Source organism: Phoenix dactylifera, chromosome 2 (genome assembly GCF_051530095.1).
Source record: "Phoenix dactylifera cultivar Ajwa chromosome 2, Ajwa_hap1_PhDact_Kaust_v1.1, whole genome shotgun sequence".
In the NCBI taxonomy this organism is placed as follows: Eukaryota; Viridiplantae; Streptophyta; class Magnoliopsida; order Arecales; family Arecaceae; genus Phoenix; species Phoenix dactylifera.
Window position 1 is genome coordinate 4,894,446 of NC_143191.1, and position 23,858 is coordinate 4,918,303.

Below are 23,858 nucleotides of genomic sequence, written 5' to 3' on the forward strand. Positions count from 1 at the left end.
TGGGTTTGCTTGCAATTTTATTATTGTTGGACTTTATTTATGTAGTTTGGGCTTATTGGGAATTATTTTGTGTAAGGGGGTTTTATTTTAATTGTTCTTATTAGGCCCTATTTATAGGAAACTTTTATGTTGATTAGGGTTAATGAAGAATTGAGAATTTCTTTCCCCCACGTTTCCTCTCCTTTCTTCCTCCTCCCTTCTCCTTCTTCTCTTCTTCTTCTTCCTTCTCTTGCCCCTCTTCTTCTGCTTCCATTTTAAAGTTACAACTCACAGCAATAATTTCAAGAGTGCATCATCGCTGCTGCAGCTGTTGTTCCCGGATTTGGTTCGGCATCAACTTGGTATAAGAGCATATCGATTTTGCTTCTATTGCCAAAGCCCCGATCCAACAACAGTCTTCCTTTCCCTCGGTTCCCACCAACAACAAGAACAGAGCCCCTCCCTCTGTCAGTTCCGCTCACCCCAAAAAAAAAAAAAAAGATCCCTCGCTCTCTCGGTTCCCACAAGAAGGGACAGAGGGGAACAACCCCTCGGTTTCAAAACAGAAAAAAAAGAAGAAAGGGGAAACCTTGTGGCTGCTCTTCCCCTTCCACCCGTCACCGCGCCCGAGGCCACCACTGCCACCACCAGGTGCCGCCAACAGCGCCGAACCCCCGTCGGTCGCCCACGCCGTCGGTATCAGGCCCCACAAGAGCGCCGCCATCCCGAGTGTATTGTGTCCGCTACCAACCGTCGGCGTCGGGTTCATAGAGGGGACCGCCGCCGATCTTCGCTGCAGGCCACGAAGCCGTGGCCGTGATCTCGCCGCCGCCGCCGCAGGTCGTGGAGCCGCCGTCGTGATCCCTGCCTCGGGCCCGCAGTCGCCGCCGTGAAGATCGGCGTCCTCCCGAACCGTCGGGAGGTTGAAGAAAGCCCTAACGGGTAAGTACCGAGCCCGTTAACCTGCAACCCATTAGCCCGGTTCCACAAAAAAACAAAAAAAAAAAAAAAGAAAAAAAGAAGGGTTCGGCACGTGATTTACACGTGACAACTCCGTAACGAGTATCGGGTCGGGTCAAACCCAATAACCCGAAACCCGGGTCCAAAAGGCCCGTACGTGACCGCACGTGCGTACAAAAAAAAAAAAGAAACATGCTTACCTCTATTCCTGACGAAGGGGAAACCCTAGGGGTTTTCGCCGCCATCGCCACCGACGCCGTCTTCGCCGAGCCGCCGTTCGTCCACGGTGCCTCCCCACCGCCTGAGTCCAACCGCCGTTGCCCGTCGCCGCCCCGTCGCCGAGCGCCGCCACTGCCGAGCGTCCCTCTGGCTCCGCCACCTCGTCCGAGCACCCCGAGCCGTCACCGCTCGACCTCCGGTGACCGAGCTGTCATCGTCTCCGCCGTCCGAGTTCCACCGCCTGAGTGCCTCCCCGCCGTCGAGCCCTCGCCTCTCGCCTCCCGAGCCCTTCTTCTTCATCCCAACATCCTAGATCCTGATCTTAGGATCTGGAACACCGCCTGAGTGCCTCCCGCCGCCCGAGCCCTCGTCCGAGCCTCCTCCGAGCGCCGTCTCCTCCGAGCGGGTCACCTGCAGCGCCCCTTCGCTGAGCTCCATCCGGCCTTCTCTTCTCACCCGAGACCAGGAGACATCCTAGCGGTGCCATCAGGCCACACCCGAGCTCCACCAGCTTGACCCCAGCCCGTGGTCAGCAGGCCGCAAGCCCAGCTCCCCCACCCGGCCCACGCGCCAACCTTCCTTGAGCGCGGCCCAGGTCCAGGCAGTTTCAGAACGGGCTTGGTCCAGGCCCGTGTGCCGTTTGCTGAAGCGCGGCCCAAGGCCACTCGGCCGCAGGCCCTATTTCAGGCCCGATCCAGTGCCTTCTTCGGTCCATTTCAGAAGCCCAGGAGCCCTTGTGCTGAAGATCCAGGTCCATAGCTCCAGCCCGCTCCGCCCGGCGCCAGTTTCGTTGCCGAGATTCTACAACGGACGCTTCTGGTTGACTGCATCCGCCACAGGTAACAGGTTCTTCTTTCTTTTGGGCTTGTTTATCTAATTATGTTCTAGTTCTCTTGCATGATAGTCCTATTTTGAAACTTATTTTTTTTGTCAAACTGCAAAAATCTAGAACATCTACTACCACACTCATCCTACTCACCATTTAAATCTAGATATTAAATTAGCACACCTTAGCGACAGGATAATTCTCAACATCCGTCGATCAGATAACTTTAGGATTAGAACGACCGTATTACGTGTTTGCAACCTAATTTCTTATAGTGACTAATTTTTCTACCTTAATTCTGAAATAATCAAAGTACAAATTAGTAATATTTAATTTTAAGTTATTTTTGTGAAAATTTGCTGATTTCCGAATTCATAGTAGATTGCATTAATAGGTTGTCCTGCATTGCATTTGGTAAGTTAGGGTTCATTAGTAGCATTGCATATCATATCACCAACTAGAGTAGTCCCTGCATGCCAACCCGTAGTGGTAGAGAGTACCTCCTCACTGACTCTCAGACCCCTTTACCCACCATGGACCCCAGAGTTCTACAAGATATTTTGGAACAATTAGCTGCATTACGAGCTGATCAAGACGAATTCAAACGAGAGATCCGTGCTCTAGTGCAACACCCTAGGACTCCTGAACCGTCAACCCCAATCGCAGCTTATTCCAAGCTTGGTTTGACCACACCACCTGTAGCTTTTCCCCATCCCCTAGGAACCAACTTCCTCCTGATCACCAGTGCGATCTTGACGAGCGACTACTTCGTACCGTACGAGTAGATGCTCCCACATTTGCTGATCAATTAGAGCCGAGTGTGTACTTTGATTGAAGAGCAGCCATGGATAACTATTTTGAGTGGTACGAAATGACTGATGATAGAAAAGTACGGTTCGCTAAAATGAAGCTGATTGGGCAAGCTCACTGGTACTGGCATAACGTTGAACATATGCGTGACACCCAGAGGCTTCCTCGTATCACCACCTGGGAGGATATGAAAGAAAAACTGAATGAGAAGTATCTGTCATTCTCTTACCGACAACGCCTTATGGATAGGTGGCAGAAACTAACTTAAGGAACTTCAACCATTGCCGATTACATTACACGATTTGAGGAGTTTCACATGAGGTGCGGTGTAATCAAAGAGGAGACTGCTACTCTTTCTAGGTTTCGAGCAGGACTTCGCGAGGAGATCCAGAAAGAACTAATCCTCCGAGAGATTACTACTCTTGGCCAAGTATACCAGTTGGCTCAAGATATAGATAGTTTCTTACAAGCCCCTGTAGTGATGCGTACCGACCCTCGACCCATGGCCCCAGGAGCCCGACCTAATCAAAACTACCTCCCACAATCCAGGCAGCTTCCCAATCCTTCTAACCAGCCTGGCCCTAGCCAAGCACCGATTCAGACATCCCCGATACCTGTCCAAAACCCTTCAAATGATAAAGAAAAGGGCATACTAGGTCCCAATCCTCATTCTAGAAGCCAAACCCAACGTTTTAGGTGCCAAAAATTTGGCCATATAGCGTCCCAATGTAATGCCAAGACCTATCTCATGACTGAACTAGAAGTTGAAACTCAAGCGAATGAATGTGTCGAAGAAGTCTATGAGCCAAACATTGAGGATTTTGTAGAAGACTTTGGAGACGACAAGACCGGGTTAGAGTTTCTCCAGGCTGAACCCCAAAAGGAGCCCACTGATCCAAATAACCAAAACCCTAGGCTTCATGTGGTTAGGTGCACTCTAACTCAGACTAAGACCGAACAAGATTGGCGTAGGACCTCCCTATTTTACACGCTCATTAAGATCAATGGTAAAACATGCAAAATCCTATTTGATAGCGGAAGTTGTATTAATGCCATTGCTTCCGGAGTTGTCTCCCGCCTCGGTCTGAAAACTATCCCTCATCCCAACCCATATAAAGTAGCTTGGGTAGATAAGACATCTCTTTCGGTGTCGGAAAGATGCCTCGTCCCGATTCAATTCCTATCCTATAAAGACAAAATCTGGTGCGACTGCATTCCGATGGACGTAGGTCAAGTCATCCTAGGGAGGTCTTGGCTATACGATATGGACGTCACACTTCATGGGTGTTCGAATTCGTGTAGCTTTATGTTCCAGGGTCGGAAGATTATACTGAACTCATTGCCTCCTAGAGAGTCCGCCCCTGAAAAGAAGAGTGACACTCTACGAAAAGATGAATCACTTCACATCATTACTTCGAAAGAGGTAATGAAAGATATCGAAAGCCAATCACATGTGTTTGCCCTCGTGGCTAGGGTTATCAATGTGGAGTCGAGCCCTGAGCAACCACCGGCAGTAGTTCCTGTACTGGAGGAGTTTCACTCTGTTTTTCCTAAGGATCTTCCAGATACACGTCCTCCGATGCGTGATATCCAGTACGCAATTGATCTCGTTCCCGGTGCATCCTTACCCAATCTTCCTTATCATAGGCTCAACCCAAATGAGCACACTGAATTGAAACGTCAAGTTGACGAATTTCTCACCCAAGGGTATGTTCGTGAGAGTCTGAGCTCCTGTGCTGTACCCACACTCCTCACCTCTAATAAAATTATGGTTAAGTATCGTTTTTCCATCCCTAGGCTGAACGACCTCTTAGATTTTATGTCTAGTACCACAATCCCATGGCAAGATGTCAGTATGACTAGAGTTGCCAAACTTTATTTCAATGAAGTCATTAGACCCCCTGACCTTCCAAAATCTATTATATCTGATAGAGATGTTAGGCTGAACGACCTCTTAGATTTTATGTCTAGTACCATAATCCCATGGCAAGATGTCAGTATGACTAGAGTTGCCAAACTTTATTTTAATGAAGTCGTTAGACTCCCTGACCTTCCAAAATCTATTTGAGGATGATAGTGTTATTTTGATGATTAACAAGCAATTATCTAGAGCATGCTATAAGTTAAATTGATACTTCATTTATAAGTTCATTACTCTCAGTATATTTGTTTAAATTGAAAATATATATATGTTCTTATTCATTTGAATGGATCTAACCTTGAGAATGCAGCAAAGTGTGGATTGAGTCGACCCAAAGATTGTTTGAGTCGACCCCGGCACATCAAGAAATCATTTGGCACACTCCTGCAAAAATGGCACAGATGAACAGTTGGTTGGGTCGACCCAAGGTAAGCATGAGTCGACCCAAACTTCAAGAACCTCAAAACATGAAGGAAAAATGGTTCTCTGGATTTACTGAGAGGGTCGACCCAAGATGAAGTTGAGTCGACCCAAGCTTGAGTCGACCCAAAGAAAGGTTGAGTCGACCCAAGTGAAGAAAGGCTGAAATTCAAGGCTCTGAATTTTCTGAAGCTGACCTTGGGTCGACCCAAGAAAAATGTTGAGCTGACCCAAGGTTTGAGTCGACCCAAAGAAAGGTTGGGTCGACCCAAGGCAACAGAAGGCTGAATTTCAAGTTTCTGTGTTTTCTGAGAGGGTCGACCCAAGAAATGGTTGAGTCGACCCAAGTGAAGGTTGGGTCGACCCAAGGACAGGTTGAGCCGACCCAAACACGGGCTGAACATAACGGCTAGTTGTGCAGAAATGCTTTTTGGACTCCCAACGGCTATAAACGGCTAGTTTCTTCAATCCAACAGTCAGAAAGGACTATTTGGAGGTTGGAGAAGTATTTAAGAGGGAGTATTCATCAGAGGAAGCAAGCTTTTGGGAAAATACATTAAGTGCATTCAAGAGAGAACCCTAGCAAGGCAAGCTTCATCCAAGGGCTTCATTCAAGAATCAAAGAAAGGGATTGAGCAGATTCAAAGAGTCATCAAGAGCTCCATCCTCCCTTGAAGAGTGAAGCATCCTTGACAAAGAAGAGCAAAGCGACTTCAAAGCGATAAATACCTTCTAACTCTTCTTTGTAGTTTATATTGTTTCATATGCTCATTTAGGAGTTTGAATCTTTTCTTTTCATTTGTTAAACACTTTGTAAAGGTTCGTTGGTAAGCCCGCAAAACCAACAAAGGTTTTTGGTGAACCCGGAAAACCAAAGTACAAAGGTTCGTTGGTGAGCCCGCAAAACCAACAAAGATTTTTGGTGAACCCGGAAAACCAAAGTGTAAAGGTTCGTTGGTGAGCATGCAAAACCAACAAAGGTTTTTGGTGAACCCGGAAAACCAAAGTGTATAGATTCGTTGGTGAGCCCGTAAAACCAACAAAGGTTTTTGGATTGTGAGCCCGGAAAACAATCCAACTGTAATCCGAGAGATTATAGTGAATTCCCAAGGGGACGCTTGGGGAGTGGACGTAGGTGCTAAGGAGAGCACCGAACCACTATATATTGTTGTGTTTGTGTTGTGCTTGTGTTTCCGTTTATTCTTGCATCATCTTCTATCTTTGCACTAGTTTAAATCATTCTAATAGCTTAAGAAAGCATCCACCGCACTTATATTGAGAAAACGTTTAAAGCACCGAAAATTAGAAGAAACCAATTCACCCCCCCTCTTGGCTTGTCACCTTGGGCAACAAGTGGTATCAGAGCGAGGTGCTCTAATAGTACTCATTGATCTCACAATCAAGAGTTAAAGATCATGACAACCCAAGTGGGATGTTCTATGAGTGAGGGACAACTAATTGATAGACCTCCACTATTTGATGGTATAAACTACACATATTGGAAAGCACGCATGCGCATCTTCATTCAAGCACATTCAAGCACATGACTAGTCAATGGACCACACACAAGCACTAATCATGATAAGAAAATGGCTCAGCAAAATGCAAAAGCCATGAATGTGCTAGTTTGTGCATTAAATGATAGTGAATTTAATTACATATCTTCTTGCATAACTGCTAAAGACATATGGAATATGCTAGAGATTAAATATGAAAGCACTAACATTTTTAGCAAATCAAAAATTAGCTTTGAAGAAGATGAGAGGCAAGCAGATATTGAAAATCTATGCCTTGTGGGACACAAGAACGAGGTATGTGTTGAAACACAAAGTGTCTCCTCTTCTGAATATGAAGTATATGATAAAACTGAAGATGATTTTACATTCGATGAACTTCATGATGCTTTTTCTGATTTGTATTTAGAACATAAGAAACTTATTTGTAGGAACAAGAACTTGAAGAATGAAAATCAAATTCTAATAGATGAAAAACTAAAACTAAATAATAAAATTGAAATCTTAATTAAAGAAAATAAAGAACTAAATCAGAGAAATCAACTTCTCACTGAAAGCCATGATAAACTTAAGAAAAACAATGGATTGCTTTCAGAAGATAATGAAAAATTAACTAAAGAAGTTGATAATTTGAAACCTACTGTTGAAAGATTCACTCCCAGCTCTGAAAAACTGAATTTAATGATAGAAAACTCAAGAGCTGTATATGACAAAGCTGGATTGGGATATCAACCTTGGTACACTCAAAAATCTTTCGAGAATATATTTCTTAAATCCTCCACTATTCATCCTAAAACGATTTTTCACAAATCTGGTGAAACTAATAAACAAAAACAGAAAACTGAAAATTCATTATCTATTTTTGCTAAATCTATGTTGTTTAAATTTAGCAAGAGTATGCAGAAGTATATTACTTGTACTCCTAAAACCTGCAAACTAATAGACAAAATGGTAATTAAGAGAATATGGGTTCCAAAAGGAACAATTATAGCTAACCTGCAAGGACCCAAAAGAGCTTGGGTTTCTAAGTTGAAAACATGATCATTGTTAGCAAATGTGTCTAGCTACCCAAGATTCCAATGAAAGATGTTATATGGACAATGGGTTCTCTAGACACGTGTTAAAGAATAGAACTTAAAATATAATTAAGAAGAGTGACCAAAATGGAAGAAATAATGAAATTAGTAATCCTTGCATCCTCTCATATTGAAATTGTAGCTAGTATTAATCATTTCTGTGATATAGGCGATACTCTTGGTATGAAATGAAAATATATCCAAATCACTCCATCTTCCTATATTATGCTTCAGTTATTGATGGATAATTTGCTTAATCAATACTCTTAGAATAACTCTTTGAATTATCTATATGCTTGATTGAGAGTTGTTATCCATGGCATTATCCTTTATTGATCATAAACATAAGAATGTCTACTTGGTATTTTTTTTTAAATATATGTATTAGGAATACCAAGATTAAAGAGTCTAGTTTTGGCATATAAAATCAACTCATACTAGTATGGACTTAATCTCAAAAGACCTTGTCATTGGTTCACTTAGATTAATTTTTGCAAGGTCAAAGTTTGCTATGTATGTCATCTAGAAAAACAAACTAGAATCATTTCTAAATCTGAAAATATTGTTTTCACCTTTTAGCCTTTGAAAACTCTTCATAAGAACTTATTTGGATCTCTAGGATTGTGAACCCAGGAGATAAGCTTTCTGATTTTGTAATTGTGGAAAATTTCTCAAAGCTAATATTGGTTTTGTTCTTGGCACTTAAATTAAAATATTTTCTGCATTGGCACAAACTCACAAAAAGGGTTCAAATGAAAAAGGTTTGCAAACTATGAAATCATGGCATAGTTTTGAAAACCAATTTCTTATTGAGTTGTGCACAGAAAATAATATTGAATACAATTGTTTCTACACCAAGAACACCATAAATAAAATAGAGTTGATAGAATCCTTGAAGAAATGAAAAAGACAATGTTGTATGATAGTCATCTACTTAAATGATTTCTGTTAAAAGCTATCATCATTGCTTGTCATACATATGGTTTCTATTAGAAAACTCCTTTTGATCGTCTGAAAAATAGAAAATGATATATTGTATATCTTTTATATTTTTCAGTCATACATGTCATGCTTGATATATTCTTATGAAAATAATGTCAAATCTGGTAAAACAAATATTCCTTTGGATATTACTCTTCAAGCAATGCATATAGAATATTCAATGAAAAGATACTAGTTGTAGAGATATCAATTCATACTATTCTTATTAAAACTAGATCCTTTATTGAGAATATAGTTTATCATTTTGATTCTATGTAACAATCAGAATTTTGATAGACACAACTATTTAAGATAATTTGATTAAAACTTAACTGGTATATCTTATTAATAATTATCTTAAGCAAATAGAATCTAAGCTAAATTGCTTCTGACAATAAGAAATTGATTTGATCTTGATGAATCTTTCTATTGCCTCACATGCTTGTCCTTGAACCATTTTACTTAATGAAGTTATCTCTTTAGTTTAAGTGACTTGTGCTTGCTTATATTTAGGCAATCTCTTGAGTAAAGTGACTCAAATTCAATTATTGTCATGTCTCATGTTGAGTCATCTAGTTAAGAAATATGTTGTATGAATGTTTTTGTATCCTAGAGAACCTAATGAATTGCCTTCAAGAAAAGAAAAAGATTTTGCTAATCATACAGGATTTGTGAGCAAGAAATTTCAACTTGAAGGACACCTCGATGAAAGATACAATAAACATTCCCTTGGAAACAAAAAAAAAGAAGATTTTCTTCAGCCAAGGGAATAAAGAATCTAAAAGGTATTTGGCTTGAAGAATGCTAAATGCACTGGTAATCTAAACTCTTCTCTTGTGAGTTAGTTGAGCAAAATCAATAGTCTGAAATTATACGGTAGCATGATTAAACATTTAATTGCTAATCTTCTTGATATCATGCTTCATTCTCATGCTAATGATAATTGTTTCATGGTATGATTAAATTGAAGTTCACTTTTGCCTGTATAATGCATAACCATGAAATACACAAGTTTATGCCTCAAGTTTCTAATTCAAAATAACTTGTGATAAGCTATGAATCATTGGGCATAATGAAAATGCTGTTTGCATGATATATATTTATATGCAGCATATTAGATTAATTCTTTATTCTGCTCTTTCATGTAACTACTTGAAAATAACAAAAAGAGAGAGATATAAAGAAAAAGAAAATGAACATTGCTCAGAAGAAGTAAAAGCTAAGTAAATACTCCAATCTTAAGTAAAAGCAGCGCAAGCATAATATATTCAGCATATTTGTGAGACTTGTGTGAACATTCTTTTGGAAGGGATAAAATCCGTAATTAATTATATTTAAATAGGGAGAGTTTGGAGTGAATATCTTGTTGCTAAAGAAAACAGTTGAACATTTCTACATTGCTCATTATAGGGATGGTGTCAATGGGGAGGCTAGTGGTAGTACCCGGCACTATTTGACCCAACTATTCGGTGTAGGGCATATTAGGGACGGCACAAGAGGGAGGCTAGTGGTAGTACCTCGTGCCCCTTCCAACTCCACCGGATAGGGAGCAAATAGAGTATAGAGCATAGAAAAGTAATACCAAAAGAAATGAAGATTAGAATGTTCACTAAATGGTTAAAGGAAGAAATTCAAAAATACGGAAATGAATGACAAGATAAATAAAAGTATATATAAAGCTTGTGAAAAGCCAAATGAAGTTTCGATCACTTGAAAACACACCTTAAGGATAAAATCAGTGTAGAATTATATATAAATAGGGAGAGTTTATTTGAAAAGAATAAATTTTGATCTTTGACATGCTTGCTCTTAATGTTTTAATACATGATGTTATGACTTAATGCATATTATGTTTTGCATGTGACATGATATTTTGAATTATGTGTCTTCAATATTCAAATACCAAAGATCTTTCCTGAATATAACTTGTAATGCTTCATGCCTATAAAATTTGATTGAAACATATTACTACTAACAACAACATCATTCTGTTTTAATGAATATATTTTGAAAAATAAAAGAAAAGCATAATTTGAATTTGCAAATTAGGCAAAATGAATTGATTCTGATTTATCTTTTATCTTGCCTAACATTAGAACATCATGTCCTCCAATTTGTACCAAAATTTAATATGAATTACAAAGATTCTGGATGTGCTCTAATGTTCTTGAAATATGTATTTTCAATCGTAATAATTTAAGATGAGCTACAATGAGAAGATACATATCTCAAATTACAACTTTGAAAGCCTCCTTGAGAATCTTTATGAAATTCAGAATCTGATTTTATATAAAAGCTTAAACTCAACATGAATTTCTAGATAAAATTACAGCTTAAGAAAAATAGAATAATTCTGATGCCTTGATTGCTTGCCCCGATACGCATCTGAAACATATCATTTCTTATCTTCAAAGTGTACTAATATTGGTCTGAATGATGTGTCTTTTGATGATCTTGATTGCAAACAAATATTTTTAATATATGATTTTATTTTGATATTGAAAAGATTTATTGTGCTTCATATATTATATTGCTGAAAAACCTTGATTAAGAAATTGAGTTCTATAAATACATATACTTCAATGATCATCTATATATTTTTTCCTCTCCTACATTGTTAAAGACTTTCATCAAAATATATATGTATATATATTATTAAAAGAGTGAATGATCTCAAGTCTAGAAATATTTCAGCTCACTCAAATGATTCTTAAAAGAAAGAAAATGTAAATGCTTTTGAAAGAATTTGAGCTTCAAATGAATCATTTTCTGATTAATATTTCAGTACATTTTCTCAAAGATTAAGAGGAAGCATAACTTGTTCTTAAAAGATTAAAAAGAGTAATTGCTATAAATTTTGAATAATTCTAGATCACTCTACATTCTTGATATCATAAAGGTTCAGTTTTATTCACGTTTATCATTAAAATCTGAAATTCAACTAAAGATAAGAGAAAGAATACTAAATGTGAAGTGGTATTAAACTTTGTGCTTCGTTGAATATCTTTTGAAAGTTGGATTTTTATCTGTACTTAATTGGTAAATCACTTGTTTTGAAAACTAAGTGAAAAGGATTCCATTTGTCTTAGTATTGGAAATTTACTTTGGAATCTACTAATGAGTTCTTATTGGCTTGCACTTTAGTGTTTCAATCATGAGCCAATTTATTTTAATTGATTTTGATGCTATGATCTTTAAAGGAGTAAAAGAAAGTCTTTAAGAGAGGTTTAAAAGAACTTTCAAAGCCCTGAATTTTATATATCCTACATTGCATAAATTCATGTCTTGGTGTCTATGCCCCAATACTTTTATATCATGAAAGAACTTTAAAGTCATTAAGAATTAAGGATTCAACATAATCTTATGTTTTTCAAGTATATAAGGTTTGATCTTTATTTGATCTTATACTATACTCTGAAAATTAATTAGATTGCTCTCATTTTGCTATATACTTAATATATTAAAAAAAAAAATGTTGGATTTTCATCCGTGCCTTTCTTTGAATATTATTCTTGATACTCCCTAAAATAACTTGAAAAAGATTCCATCTACACTTGATTTCAAAACTATCCTTGGAATCTACATTTAGAGATCACTTCCGGCTTACATCGTAAATATCTCATTCCTAAAGCCAAACAAAGAGAAATAAGATGTCACTTTATTAGGGATCATGTGCAAAATGGAAACATATGTGTTGAGCATATATGCACTGAAAAATAATTAGCCGACATACTCACAAAATCCTTGAGTGAAGATAGATTCTGCACGCTAAGGAGAGAATTAGGTATATGTGATCCTTTTTATTGAAGAAATATAAAAGGGAGCAAGTAGTCTCATGATACATTCCTCCAATTTCTAAAAATCTATGAAACATGAGTCAAACTTGTTATCTATAGATTCCTTACTCATGTATCATTGTCCCAGAAAGAATTTATAAGGATCGGAAGCAAGGAAAATTTTTAGAAGCAAAAAGGAAGAGAAAAGAAAAATTCTGCACTTGGGTCAACCCAACCCAGAATAGGGTCGACCCAACGTTGAGTCGACCCAAGAAGTTTCTTGAGTCGACCCAACGTCGGGATCCCACTGTTAAAAGGGGGACCCGTGAGCTATCTAGGGCACTGTTTACCCTTTGTCTTCTTCCGAAAACCCTATTTCCCACTCTCAAATCTTCTCCAATCATCTCCAAACAGTAGATTACTTCAATATCTTGGAGAAATGGGACCCGAGAGAGCCGTAGCCAAGCAATCCGAGAGAGTCTCACGATCTATGTTTAGAGCCTAGGCTAGATATCTACTTCTCATATGTATCTTGCTTTTTCCCATATGTATCTTGTTTTTTCCCTTATATCTTTAAATCTTGATTGAGGAACATTGTACTTATCTTTATTTTGGGCATTAATGTATGAAAATGTTCCTATTTTGATCAATGAAGTCTGAAGTTTGTTCCTTATTGCATCCTTTCCCATATATATGTTTTTGATGATAACAAAAAGGGGGAGAAGAGAAGGAAAGAGTATATAAAGGGGGAGAAGAAAAGAGTATATAAAGGGGGAGAAGAAAAGATAGAGTATTCAATTTAAGAAAAGAAAGAGCACTTCATTTGAGAAGTAAAGAAAGAGTATTAATTTTGGGAGAAGTAAAGATATGTATAACAAAAAGGGGAGAAGTAAAAATAGTGTTTAGAGTATGTTAAGAAAAGAGGAATAAATGGGCAAACAAATTGGAAATCATATAAGAAAGCTTATACATTTAAGGGGGAGCAATTTGTAATAATGAAAATCATCAAATCAAAAATTTCTATCACAATTCAGAATTTGGCAAATAAAAATTCAGAATTTGGCACGCACCTCTAGCACCCCGATACATAAGCTGAAACTCATATTTTATCTCAAATTTTTGAAGTTTCATTGCTAATGAATTATAAATGAAAGGGGGAGCAATTCAAAAAGTCAAATTGGCAATATTTGAATGATATAGGGGGAGATTTCACAAGAATATATGAAAAGCTGAAATTCAGCAACTTAATCCCTTTTATAAACTGATTTTAAAGACAAGTATCAATAGGCTTATACTCTTTATTTTGTAATCATCAAAAAGGGGGAGATTGAGGATGATAGTGTTATTTTGATGATTAACAAGCAATTATCTAGAGCATGCTATAAGTTAAATTGATACTTCATTTATAAGTTCATTACTCTCAGTATATTTGTTTAAATTGAAAATATATATATGTTCTTGTTCATTTGAATGGATCTAACCTTGAGAATGCAGCAAAGTGTGGATTGAGTCGACCCAAAGATTGTTTGAGTCGACCCCGGCACATCAAGAAATCATTTGGCACACTCCTGCAAAAATGGCACAGATGAACAGTTGGTTGGGTCGACCCAAGGTAAGCATGAGTCGACCCAAACTTCAAGAACCTCAAAACATGAAGGAAAAATGGTTCTCTGGATTTACTGAGAGGGTCGACCCAAGATGAAGTTGAGTCGACCCAAGCTTGAGTCGACCCAAAGAAAGGTTGAGTCGACCCAAGTGAAGAAAGGCTGAAATTCAAGGCTCTGAATTTTCTGAAGCTGACCTTGGGTCGACCCAAGAAAAATGTTGAGCTGACCCAAGGTTTGAGTCGACCCAAAGAAAGGTTGGGTCGACCCAAGGCAACAGAAGGCTGAATTTCAAGTTTCTGTGTTTTCTGAGAGGGTCGACCCAAGAAATGGTTGAGTCGACCCAAGTGAAGGTTGGGTCGACCCAAGGACAGGTTGAGCCGACCCAAACACGGGCTGAACATAACGGCTAGTTGTGCAGAAATGCTTTTTGGACTCCCAACGGCTATAAACGGCTAGTTTCTTCAATCCAACGGTCAGAAAGGACTATTTGGAGGTTGGAGAAGTATTTAAGAGGGAGTATTCATCAGAGGAAGCAAGCTTTTGGGAAAATACATTAAGTGCATTCAAGAGAGAACCCTAGCAAGGCAAGCTTCATCCAAGGGCTTCATTCAAGAATCAAAGAAAGGGATTGAGCAGATTCAAAGAGTCATCAAGAGCTCCATCCTCCCTTGAAGAGTGAAGCATCCTTGACAAAGAAGAGCAAAGCGACTTCAAAGCGATAAATACCTTCTAACTCTTCTTTGTAGTTTATATTGTTTCATATGCTCATTTAGGAGTTTGAATCTTTTCTTTTCATTTGTTAAACACTTTGTAAAGGTTCGTTGGTAAGCCCGCAAAACCAACAAAGGTTTTTGGTGAACCCGGAAAATCAAAGTACAAAGGTTCGTTGGTGAGCCCGCAAAACCAACAAAGGTTTTTGGTGAACCCGGAAAACCAAAGTGTAAAGGTTCGTTGGTGAGCCCGCAAAACCAACAAAGGTTTTTGGTGAACCCGGAAAACCAAAGTGTATAGGTTCGTTGGTGAGCCCGTAAAACCAACAAAGGTTTTTGGATTGTGAGCCCGGAAAACAATCCAACTGTAATCCGAGAGATTATAGTGAATTCCCAAGGGGACGCTTGGGGAGTGGACGTAGGTGCTAAGGAGAGCACCGAACCACTATATATTGTTGTGTTTGTGTTGTGCTTGTGTTTCCGTTTATTCTTGCATCATCTTCTATCTTTGCACTAGTTTAAATCATTCTAATAGCTTAAGAAAGCATCCACCGCACTTATATTGAGAAAACGTTTAAAGCACCAAAAATTAGAAGAAACCAATTCACCCCCCCCCTCTTGGCTTGTCACCTTGGGCAACACTATTATATCTGATAGAGATGTTAGATTCGTGAGAGTGAGCTCCTTTAGGAAAATTCTTGGGCACATGATTGGCACTAAATTAAAATTTTCGTCGGCCTATGCTAGGACTTGGGATTTAGTGTTACCGACCACCGAGTTTGCATATAATAGTTCGATCAATAGGTCCTTAGGCATGAGTCCCTTCGAAGTGGTAAATGGATATAGACCTAGGCAGCCCATAGACTTGATTCCTATGTCTCATCAACATAGAGTCTCTGAGTCTACACAATCATTTGCATCACACCTACATTCATTACATCAGGAAATCAGCAAACATATTCACTCTAATAACTTAAAATATAAATCCCTTGCTGATGTGCACAGACGTTATAAAGAGTTAAATGTAGGAGATTCTGTCATGGTGAGAATTAGACCTGAACAACTTTTTTTGGGAACGTTCAAAAAGTTACAATCCCGTAATGCGGGACCGTTCAAAGTCCTAAAGAAAATCAGTTCGAATGCTTATGTTGTAGATCTTCCTGAAGCCTATGGGATTAGTGCGACATTTAATATTGAAGATTTAGTCCCATACAAAAGGTCCACATTCATTCCTTCTGACCCTTTTGTTGATACACCCGCCTCTGTTGAATGAGCCTCCACCTCCAAAGTTTCATGCACGCAGAGAACACATAGAACATATATTAGATGAGCATGTTATATCTACCAGGAGAGGAAGCTACCAACGTTACCTTGTTCGGTGGAAAGATCGACCCGAATCGGATGTGACGTGGATTTCACGAGCCGAGTTGCAGCGCCTTGACCCTGACCTTCCGGAGCAGTACGACAGCCGGCCAGACCTGCACTCGATAGGGTCGAGCTTCTCCCACCCGGGAGGAGTTGATGGGGACATCAGAGCTGACCACCCTGCCGTTTAGTCCCCAATTTTATTTGCATTTTATTTTCTTTTATTTCTGGGTTTGCTTGCAATTTTATTATTGTTGGACTTTATTTGTGTAGTTTGGACTTATTGGAAATTATTTTGTGTAAGGGGGTTTTATTTTAATTGTTCTTATTGGGCCCTATTTATAGGGAACTTTTATGTTGATTAGGGTTAATGAAGAATTAAGAATTTCTTTCCCTCACGTTTCCTCTCCTTTCTTCCTCCTCCCTTCTCCTTCTTCTCTTCTTCTTCTTCCTTCTCTTCCCCCTCTTCTTCTGCTTCCATTTTAAAGTTACAACTCACAGCAATAATTTCAAGAGTGCATCATCGCCGCTGCAGCTGTTGTTCCCGGATTTGGTTTGGCATCAAAAGATCATTAATTAGGCTTGCATTTTAGTAAAATCACTATCTAGAAAACAAGTCAGTTTAAGTTTATCATTCATTAATGAGTGCATCGGATAGTTGGGCTCTTCCAATATCGCCATCGAAAATACAGGAAGAATTTAGCGATAACATTCCAAGACGTGTCAATCAAACACTATAGCTAGGAAACCTGCCTTATTATTCCAAGACGTGTCAATCAGATACTATAGCTAGGAAACCTCCATAGAAGGAAAACAACTTGATGATAAGGCATAGCTACTAGCCAACTGCTCTTATTATTCTCCATACTTATCCACCGTCGAGCGAGAGAAATGAGCAGCTACCACCCCAACCTAAAGAACTTTTGGTATCCAGTGGCATTCTCTAGCGATCTGAGGAACGATAGCATGGTAAGCCAGCCCTGTACCTCCTTAAAGAGGGAAAGTTTATTAAAGATTGTTTTTGTTGTTCGTTCTTTGACCTGTTCCCATTTTTTTCCAGATACCAATAGATTGTTTTGAGGAATCCTATTTCGTGGGAAAGATGAAAAACCAGGCTGTGTCCAGAATACATGTGCTCATAGGGCCTGCCCACTTCACCTTGGATCTGTGACTGAAGGCCGCATCCAATGCCCTTACCATGGTAATTTATCTGCAAAATTTAACTTATTTGCAGGAACGAATAAACTTGGTTGTTGTTTTTTGAAAGTAGTTATTCCACTAGTGAGAGCCTTAAAATAGTTAAGGACTTAAGACATAATAACAGCCTATGCAGAATGTGCATTTAGGATATCATGCGTTGTAAATTGACCCTGTACTGGACTTTCTTGGATATAGTTTCTTGTACTGAAGTTTACATTATTATGTATATATTTACTTTGATAACAAGAGAATATATTGTTAAAACAAAGTGATTGCATTAACTGTAGAAGATCTAGATTGGAGATTTGATGTTGTCATCCATTTGAATACAATACAACAGTGCAAACTGGCAAAGCACTGTTATTGATGTCATACATACAGTCATCTGCTCAATGAGAGAACAGAAAAAGATTCATGCAAGTAATTTTCTTAGTGGTCATATATTTCACGTTGGGAGTACTCAACTGATGGAGCATGTGAAAAGATGCACTACAAGAATATTGGGCATTAGCGACATATTTTTTGGCCTTCAGCGACGCTTTTAAGCGTCGCTAAAAACTATCCCGACGCTTTCCTAAGCGTCGGTAAAGCGTCGCCTATGCTACAGTGGAGAAAATATTTTCCGGCGCTTCCAAAAACGTCGAAAATTAGCGACGCTTTACCGACGCTTTTAGCGTCGGCAAAACTTGTTCTAACGACGCTTTAAAGCGTCGTTAGAATTATTTTTTTAAAAAAATAAAAAAAATTGAATTATTATCTGCGGCATAATTCCTCTCCTCCGCCGGCGGTGGCGGAGGCGGCTTCTCTTCCGACTCCCCCGATGCCTCCGTCGCCAGTTCCTTCGAGTTCGAATTCTCCGCCTGATTCCCCTCCGCCGCCGCCTTCGCCACCGGATCCATGACCTCCGCCGACGAGCTCTTCCTTAACGGCCAGATCCGCCCCATGAAGCTCTGCTCCCACCTCCAGCGGCCCTAGGTCCTCGCCCCCCTCCTCGATCTCAACGAAGAAGAAGACGACGACGACGAATCCGAGTGTCACCCGCCGGAAATGGCCGCGAGGGGGCGGGATCTGAAGCTCCGGAGCCGATCGATTCGCCGGAGGGCCAGATCTCATTCCCCGCTTCGGAACACGCCACTCCATTGGCAAATGGAGGTCGAAGAACGAGAGGATAGAGCGAAAGATGTAGAGCCAGTTCCAGATCCGAAGTAGATCGAGGCGGAGGTGGCCACTCTATCCGTCTCGGCTTCGTCCTCCCGGTCCTCCTCCATGTCCTCCTCCTCCTCCTCATTTGGAAGAACCTCCAAGAAGTGGATCTTCCTCAAAGATCTCCTCTGTAGAAGCAAGAGCGAGGGAAGAGAGAGAGGAAACACCAAAGAGAAAATCTGGCACTCGATCTCTTTCTCCCAATCCAAATCTAAGTCCAAACCTCCGCCGCCGATTCCTCCTCCCTCCGCCTCGGCCGCCGCTGCTGCCGACTCCTCTTCTTCCGCCAATCCTCTGCCTGCCGCCGCGATCTCGGGTGCGGAGAAGGCGAAATCGAAGGATCCATCGCCACTGGTCGGCTGGTCTTCAAAGAGAACGGCGGCGAAGCTGGTGAACTGGGTGGGGCGGCGGAGGGCGCCAGCGCCATCTCCGCACGAGCGGCACTACACGGCGAACCGGGCGCAGGCGGAGGAGATGCGGCGGAAGACGTTCTTGCCTTACCGCCAGGGCCTGCTCGGCTGCCTGGGCTTCACTTCCCGCAGCTATGGCGCCATTAACGGCATCGCCCGTACCACAGATTCATGCCGCAGATTGGGGAGAAAGGGTTCTACGGGATTGTTGTTCTCCGCAAAAGAGAGAGAGAGAGAGAGAGAGAGAGAGAGAGAGAGTTGGGACTTGGGATCGGGGAGGAAGAAAAAAATAGAGGGGCGCCTGTTTTACGTGGGAAAAAAAATATTAGGTGACTGGGTTGTAAGGCTTCCGACGACGCTTTTGAGCGTCGTAGTCGTCTAATCTACTTTTTCCCGCCCCTACTGTAACGCGTCGGCAACCTTGCACGGGATGCCCAATTTTCTGACGCTTTTTTTTTGCGTCGGTGGGTAAGAGTCGGCGAAACCCCTTTTTGTTATAGTGATGCCATCTACTAGAATGCTGAATGTGCGGATACGATCATTGCCTTGTTTTGAACAAGAAGGAATGGTCTGGATTTGGCCAGGTGACACACCCCCTATGGCTACTATTCCTTCCTTGCAACATCCTCCTGGATTTAAAGTTCATGCAGAGGTAAAATTGTGCAGACTGATATCACATGATAATAAAATACTGAATATAAAATAACCGGAAATTTCTACCACAATTTTCAACTAAAAACATCATAAATATCATAATAATCAAACCTATTTAGAGTTATTTTCTTGTATCAATCATGCAGCATTCACCTAGTGGGTTGTATCGTATGCAGTTCTGACCATGTTTTCATATCAACAGATTGTGATGGAGCTCCCAATTGAGCATGGGCTTCTTTTGGATAATCTTCTAGACCTTGCTCATGCTCCATTTACTCACATCTCCACTTTTGCCAAGGGATGGAGTGTTCCGAGGTACTTCCCTCTCACCCAAAGACCATACTATGAAAAGGACAATATTAGTTTTTCTTCGTAAACACCTTACAATATATTGAAATATGCAAAAGAAATCCTCCATGAAAGTGGCAATGAAAAATGACAAAAGAGGATTTGAGACTTTTTCACCGCAATTAATTATAATTTTTCTTTTCGGACTAAAAACGATATTGCTATTATGATTTTCAACTGCTAGTTCATTTGCAGTTATACATCTAGCTGAACATTCTCACTTGTAAACTGATGTGGAACAGAATTTCTACACAAAGAAATAAGGCCTAGTGCGAATAAAATTGCTTCAGTGTTATATTTTGATGAAAATTTGTTTTTTGTCGATAGATGCCTCCAGTTTTCATACACCTCATATGTCAAAGGAAATTTTTCTTACCCCTCCTTTTTTTTGAGAAAAACAATTGTTCTTATCTCTTTAATGCTTCTTAGAAACATAAGGAAATAGTACCTCCTTTCGTGCTGATCTTGGCTAACACATTGCATCTGAAAAAGTACAGCTTGGTGAAGTTCCTAACACCTGCATCAGGTCTCCAAGGATACTGGGATCCTTACCCTATTGACATGGAGTTCCGACCCCCATGCATGGTCCTCTCTACAATTGGGATATCAAAGCCTGGAAAACTGGAGGGGCAGAATACTAGGGAATGCTCCACACATTTACATCAGCTTCATGTGTGCTTGCCCTCCTCTAGACAGAAAACAAGGTTACTGTACAGAATGTCTCTGGATTTTGCCCCATTTCTTCAGCACATCCCCTTCGTGCATATATTGTGGAGGCACTTTGCAGAGAAGGTGAGCAGCATAGTGTAGTGAAAGTTTTCTTTCCTTAATTAGAGTTCAGCATGTCATATATCCATTAGCCTACACATAATTGAGTGTGAAGAAGCATCAGAACACAAAATAAATTTTGGACTGAAGCATGCCTCTTATTTGATAATATGATCACAACATAACCTTGGTGTCTCCGTTTCTATCACTGGATCATATCACCATGAAAGATGTTACCATATGGTGCACTCACTTTTGTTTTCACACCATATCTAGCAACCACTTCAAGCCCGAAAACCAACTTAGGGCAAATTCTTGTACTTTGTTGCCTCCATGTTGATAAAGCTTCATAACGATATGAGTATTTAGCAACAAAAACATATAGATTAAAAAGGAGAGGAAAACACCCATTTTGTTCAGATCTGAGAAAGTATATCCATACGAAGCTAGTGCACAATTCTGTAATTGTCAAAACTATACAAAGTGGCTCATGCAAACCAATCTTTGTGAGCAACTGAAGCTTTATTCAAATAAATAACCGATGAATCACATGTACAAAAGGCATTTATATAGGATTAGAGTTTCGATAACCTAGAGCTGCGGTATATTACGATGTTTAGCGAGAAGACTATCTTTCATCATGCTTAGGAAGTAACATGTGTATAACCCAATCTGTTATAAGACAATTTTGGAGTGCTGGAGTGAGATTTGGGAATATAAGATAATTCATAGCAAAAACATATCTTCTCTCCTAGAAAAGTCAAAAAATCATACCAAGCATATCCTCGGTTGCCAGAGATCATATGGTGACTGTGAGCCTTCTTTGTGATCATGCTTGTTGCTATTAGTGCTTTCAAACTTACATTCTCCTTGTGTGGTGTTAACTCTCGTACCCAGGTGCTGAATGAGGACCTGTGGCTTGTCATTGGCCAGCAGGACGGGATGATCAACGGGGCCAATCACTACAAGAAATCTCATCTTTCCCGGTCACCATATGAACGGGGCCAATCAACGGGGCCCCGTTGATTTATGGAACCTGCCAGTATCATATGACAAACTTGGGGTGCGGTACAGATTGTTGAGAGAGGAGCCAAGAGATTGCCATTCACCAAACAAGATAAATAGCCCATGAGTACAGCAAGCTCCCTAACATACTACTTTGGGTTCTTCCATCATCATTCTTTGCAATACGAACCGATCATATATGATGGAAGGTGCAATGGCCTCAGATGCAATCACTGATTCACAGATGATCCATTGAGGAGGACTACAAGCAGTAGCTCCAGAAGCAGACAGAAGATAACCAGTCCATTCCCTGTAAAAATAAACTGTAGACTAGTCTGAATATGGAGGCATGCTAGTATGCCTTGATTGTTTTTGGTGTACAGAGATGATCCTAATTTTGGACTTTCAATTGCTCCACATTTTTCTTTGTTTTTGCACATTCTTTACTGATTTATGTTATCTTAATTCCTGATTTTTATTTTTGTTTATTACCCCTCTAGAAAATAGGAGAAGTCTTCTTTTTTCCATTGATCTCGGCAAAACCAACACACAAAGAAGTTACTCAGTATGATAGCTTTTTTGCATTCTATGTTTCCGCTTTTTTTTTTAACCTCTCCCAATTATCCCTTTCCCTTCAACAGAGAGATCCAAAATTGGTCAAGCAGACTTATTAATCTCTGTTTTAACTGTGTTTCACAAAATGGTGGATGGGATAAGTACTACAGCTGCACTATCAAATTAGTCAGCATTTTACAAACTTTCCATGCTTTAATCACTTTTATCCCATGTAAATAGTTACTCGGATTGCTATGGTATAGGTTAAAGTTCGCAATTTTTACCCACAGTAGATTAGCAGCACTTCCAGTGACACAACTCTACTTATTTATTTATTTATGTATAACCAGCTTTTGAGTGCCATTGTACCATAACATTCTTCATCATCGCCAAGTTGTTTACAACAAAAACTTGCCCAAATTTGAGCGTAATTTTTTTTTCCTTTGAAATATAGGGAGGAAATACTACCTCAATATTCATTGAGTCAAGGAAAGGAAAACTGGAGAAATTTTATTTTCTTTACAAAAAAATGTAGCCTAAATTGTATTACAAGAAAAAAAAAAGGATTTTTTTATTAACACTGTTGACCTCTGTATATACTGCAACTTCGGTTGACATATGGAGCAGCCACATCAAACAAAAAGAAACGAAAAGAAAAGGGAGTAGGAGCCCTAACCCTAGCAAGCCATAACTCTTGCAAAGCTAGCCAAAAGTTCCACCTTTCCTCCACCCTCAGACGCAAAACCACAGCCGGAGACACCTCCCTCAGAGGGCGGCCTCGCAGAAGGGGTAGAAGCGGAAGTGGGGCTCGACGACGCAATCGCAGGAGTAGCACCGGAGAGCGTCGTCGACGGACGGCCGCTGCGCACCCTCATCGAGGAAGCCCCCTCGGCCATCATCGGCGACGGAGGAGGGACCAGGAGGGAGGGATCTAGGGAAGAGGAAGGAGCAGTCGCGGCAGTAGAAGGCGGGCTCCTTGCCAGGCCAGCGCCAGACGGGGACGAAGAGGAGCTTGAGCACCTTCTCATACTCCACCAAGTCGACGTAGGATCCACACCGGATGCAGCGTCCGGCCCTCTCCTTGAGCACCCGCCCCGCCTGCTGCTCCAACCCTCCCACGAAGAAGAAGAACATCTCTAGCTCTATTGCTGCGGGCTGTTAGTAGTAGAGCTTTGGAAAGTAGAGCTGAGCATTTATAAAAGGCTGTTTGCTATTTGATAACTATATTTTTAAAGTGCTATGGCACTTTAACATGTGTTTGGTAAATAAATTGAGAAAGTACTATTGTGCGACAAAATGACTATAAAGGACATTACCAGTATTATATAATAGAGCATAATAAAATCTAATATATATTAATACATAAATATATGATATAGTATAATATTAATATAATATAATATAATATTATTATAATATAGTACTATAACATTATATATTATAGAATAATAATTTAATATAATATTAAATTATTTAACATAACATATCAATGTATTATAATATAATGTAATATAATATTATATTTAGAGTATAATATAATAATAAATATAT

General features: G+C 39.9%; 1 protein-coding gene and 2 pseudogenes across 2 annotated transcripts in view; 2 read left to right on the forward strand and 1 right to left on the reverse strand.

The window, feature by feature from the left end:
- The first annotated feature begins 17,055 nt into the window (after positions 1 to 17,055).
- Positions 17,056 to 23,858, forward strand: part of LOC149768187 (chlorophyllide a oxygenase, chloroplastic-like) — a 33,319-nt pseudogene continuing 26,516 nt past the window's right edge. The window contains exons 1-6 of the transcript XR_016399677.1: positions 17,056 to 17,133; positions 17,225 to 17,365; positions 17,814 to 17,847; positions 19,479 to 19,629; positions 19,834 to 19,946; positions 20,477 to 20,771. The product of XR_016399677.1 is annotated as a chlorophyllide a oxygenase, chloroplastic-like (transcript). The remainder of the gene's footprint in view (positions 17,134 to 17,224; positions 17,366 to 17,813; positions 17,848 to 19,478; positions 19,630 to 19,833; positions 19,947 to 20,476; positions 20,772 to 23,858) is intronic.
- On the forward strand, positions 18,178 to 19,359 carry LOC149768188 (uncharacterized; annotated as a pseudogene).
- LOC149768189 (uncharacterized) lies at positions 22,792 to 23,505 on the reverse strand. The gene has a single exon (XM_089928692.1). The coding sequence runs from the start codon at positions 23,439 to 23,441 to the stop codon at positions 23,073 to 23,075; it is 369 nt and encodes a 122-aa protein (XP_089784818.1). The 5' UTR covers positions 23,442 to 23,505; the 3' UTR covers positions 22,792 to 23,072.

What these genes read in the sequence shown, in the direction of transcription:
- LOC149768189 (XM_089928692.1), bottom strand. Translation starts at nt 23,441, where the DNA reads ATGTTCTTCTTCTTCGTGGGAGGGTTGGAGCAGCAGGCGGGGCGGGTG.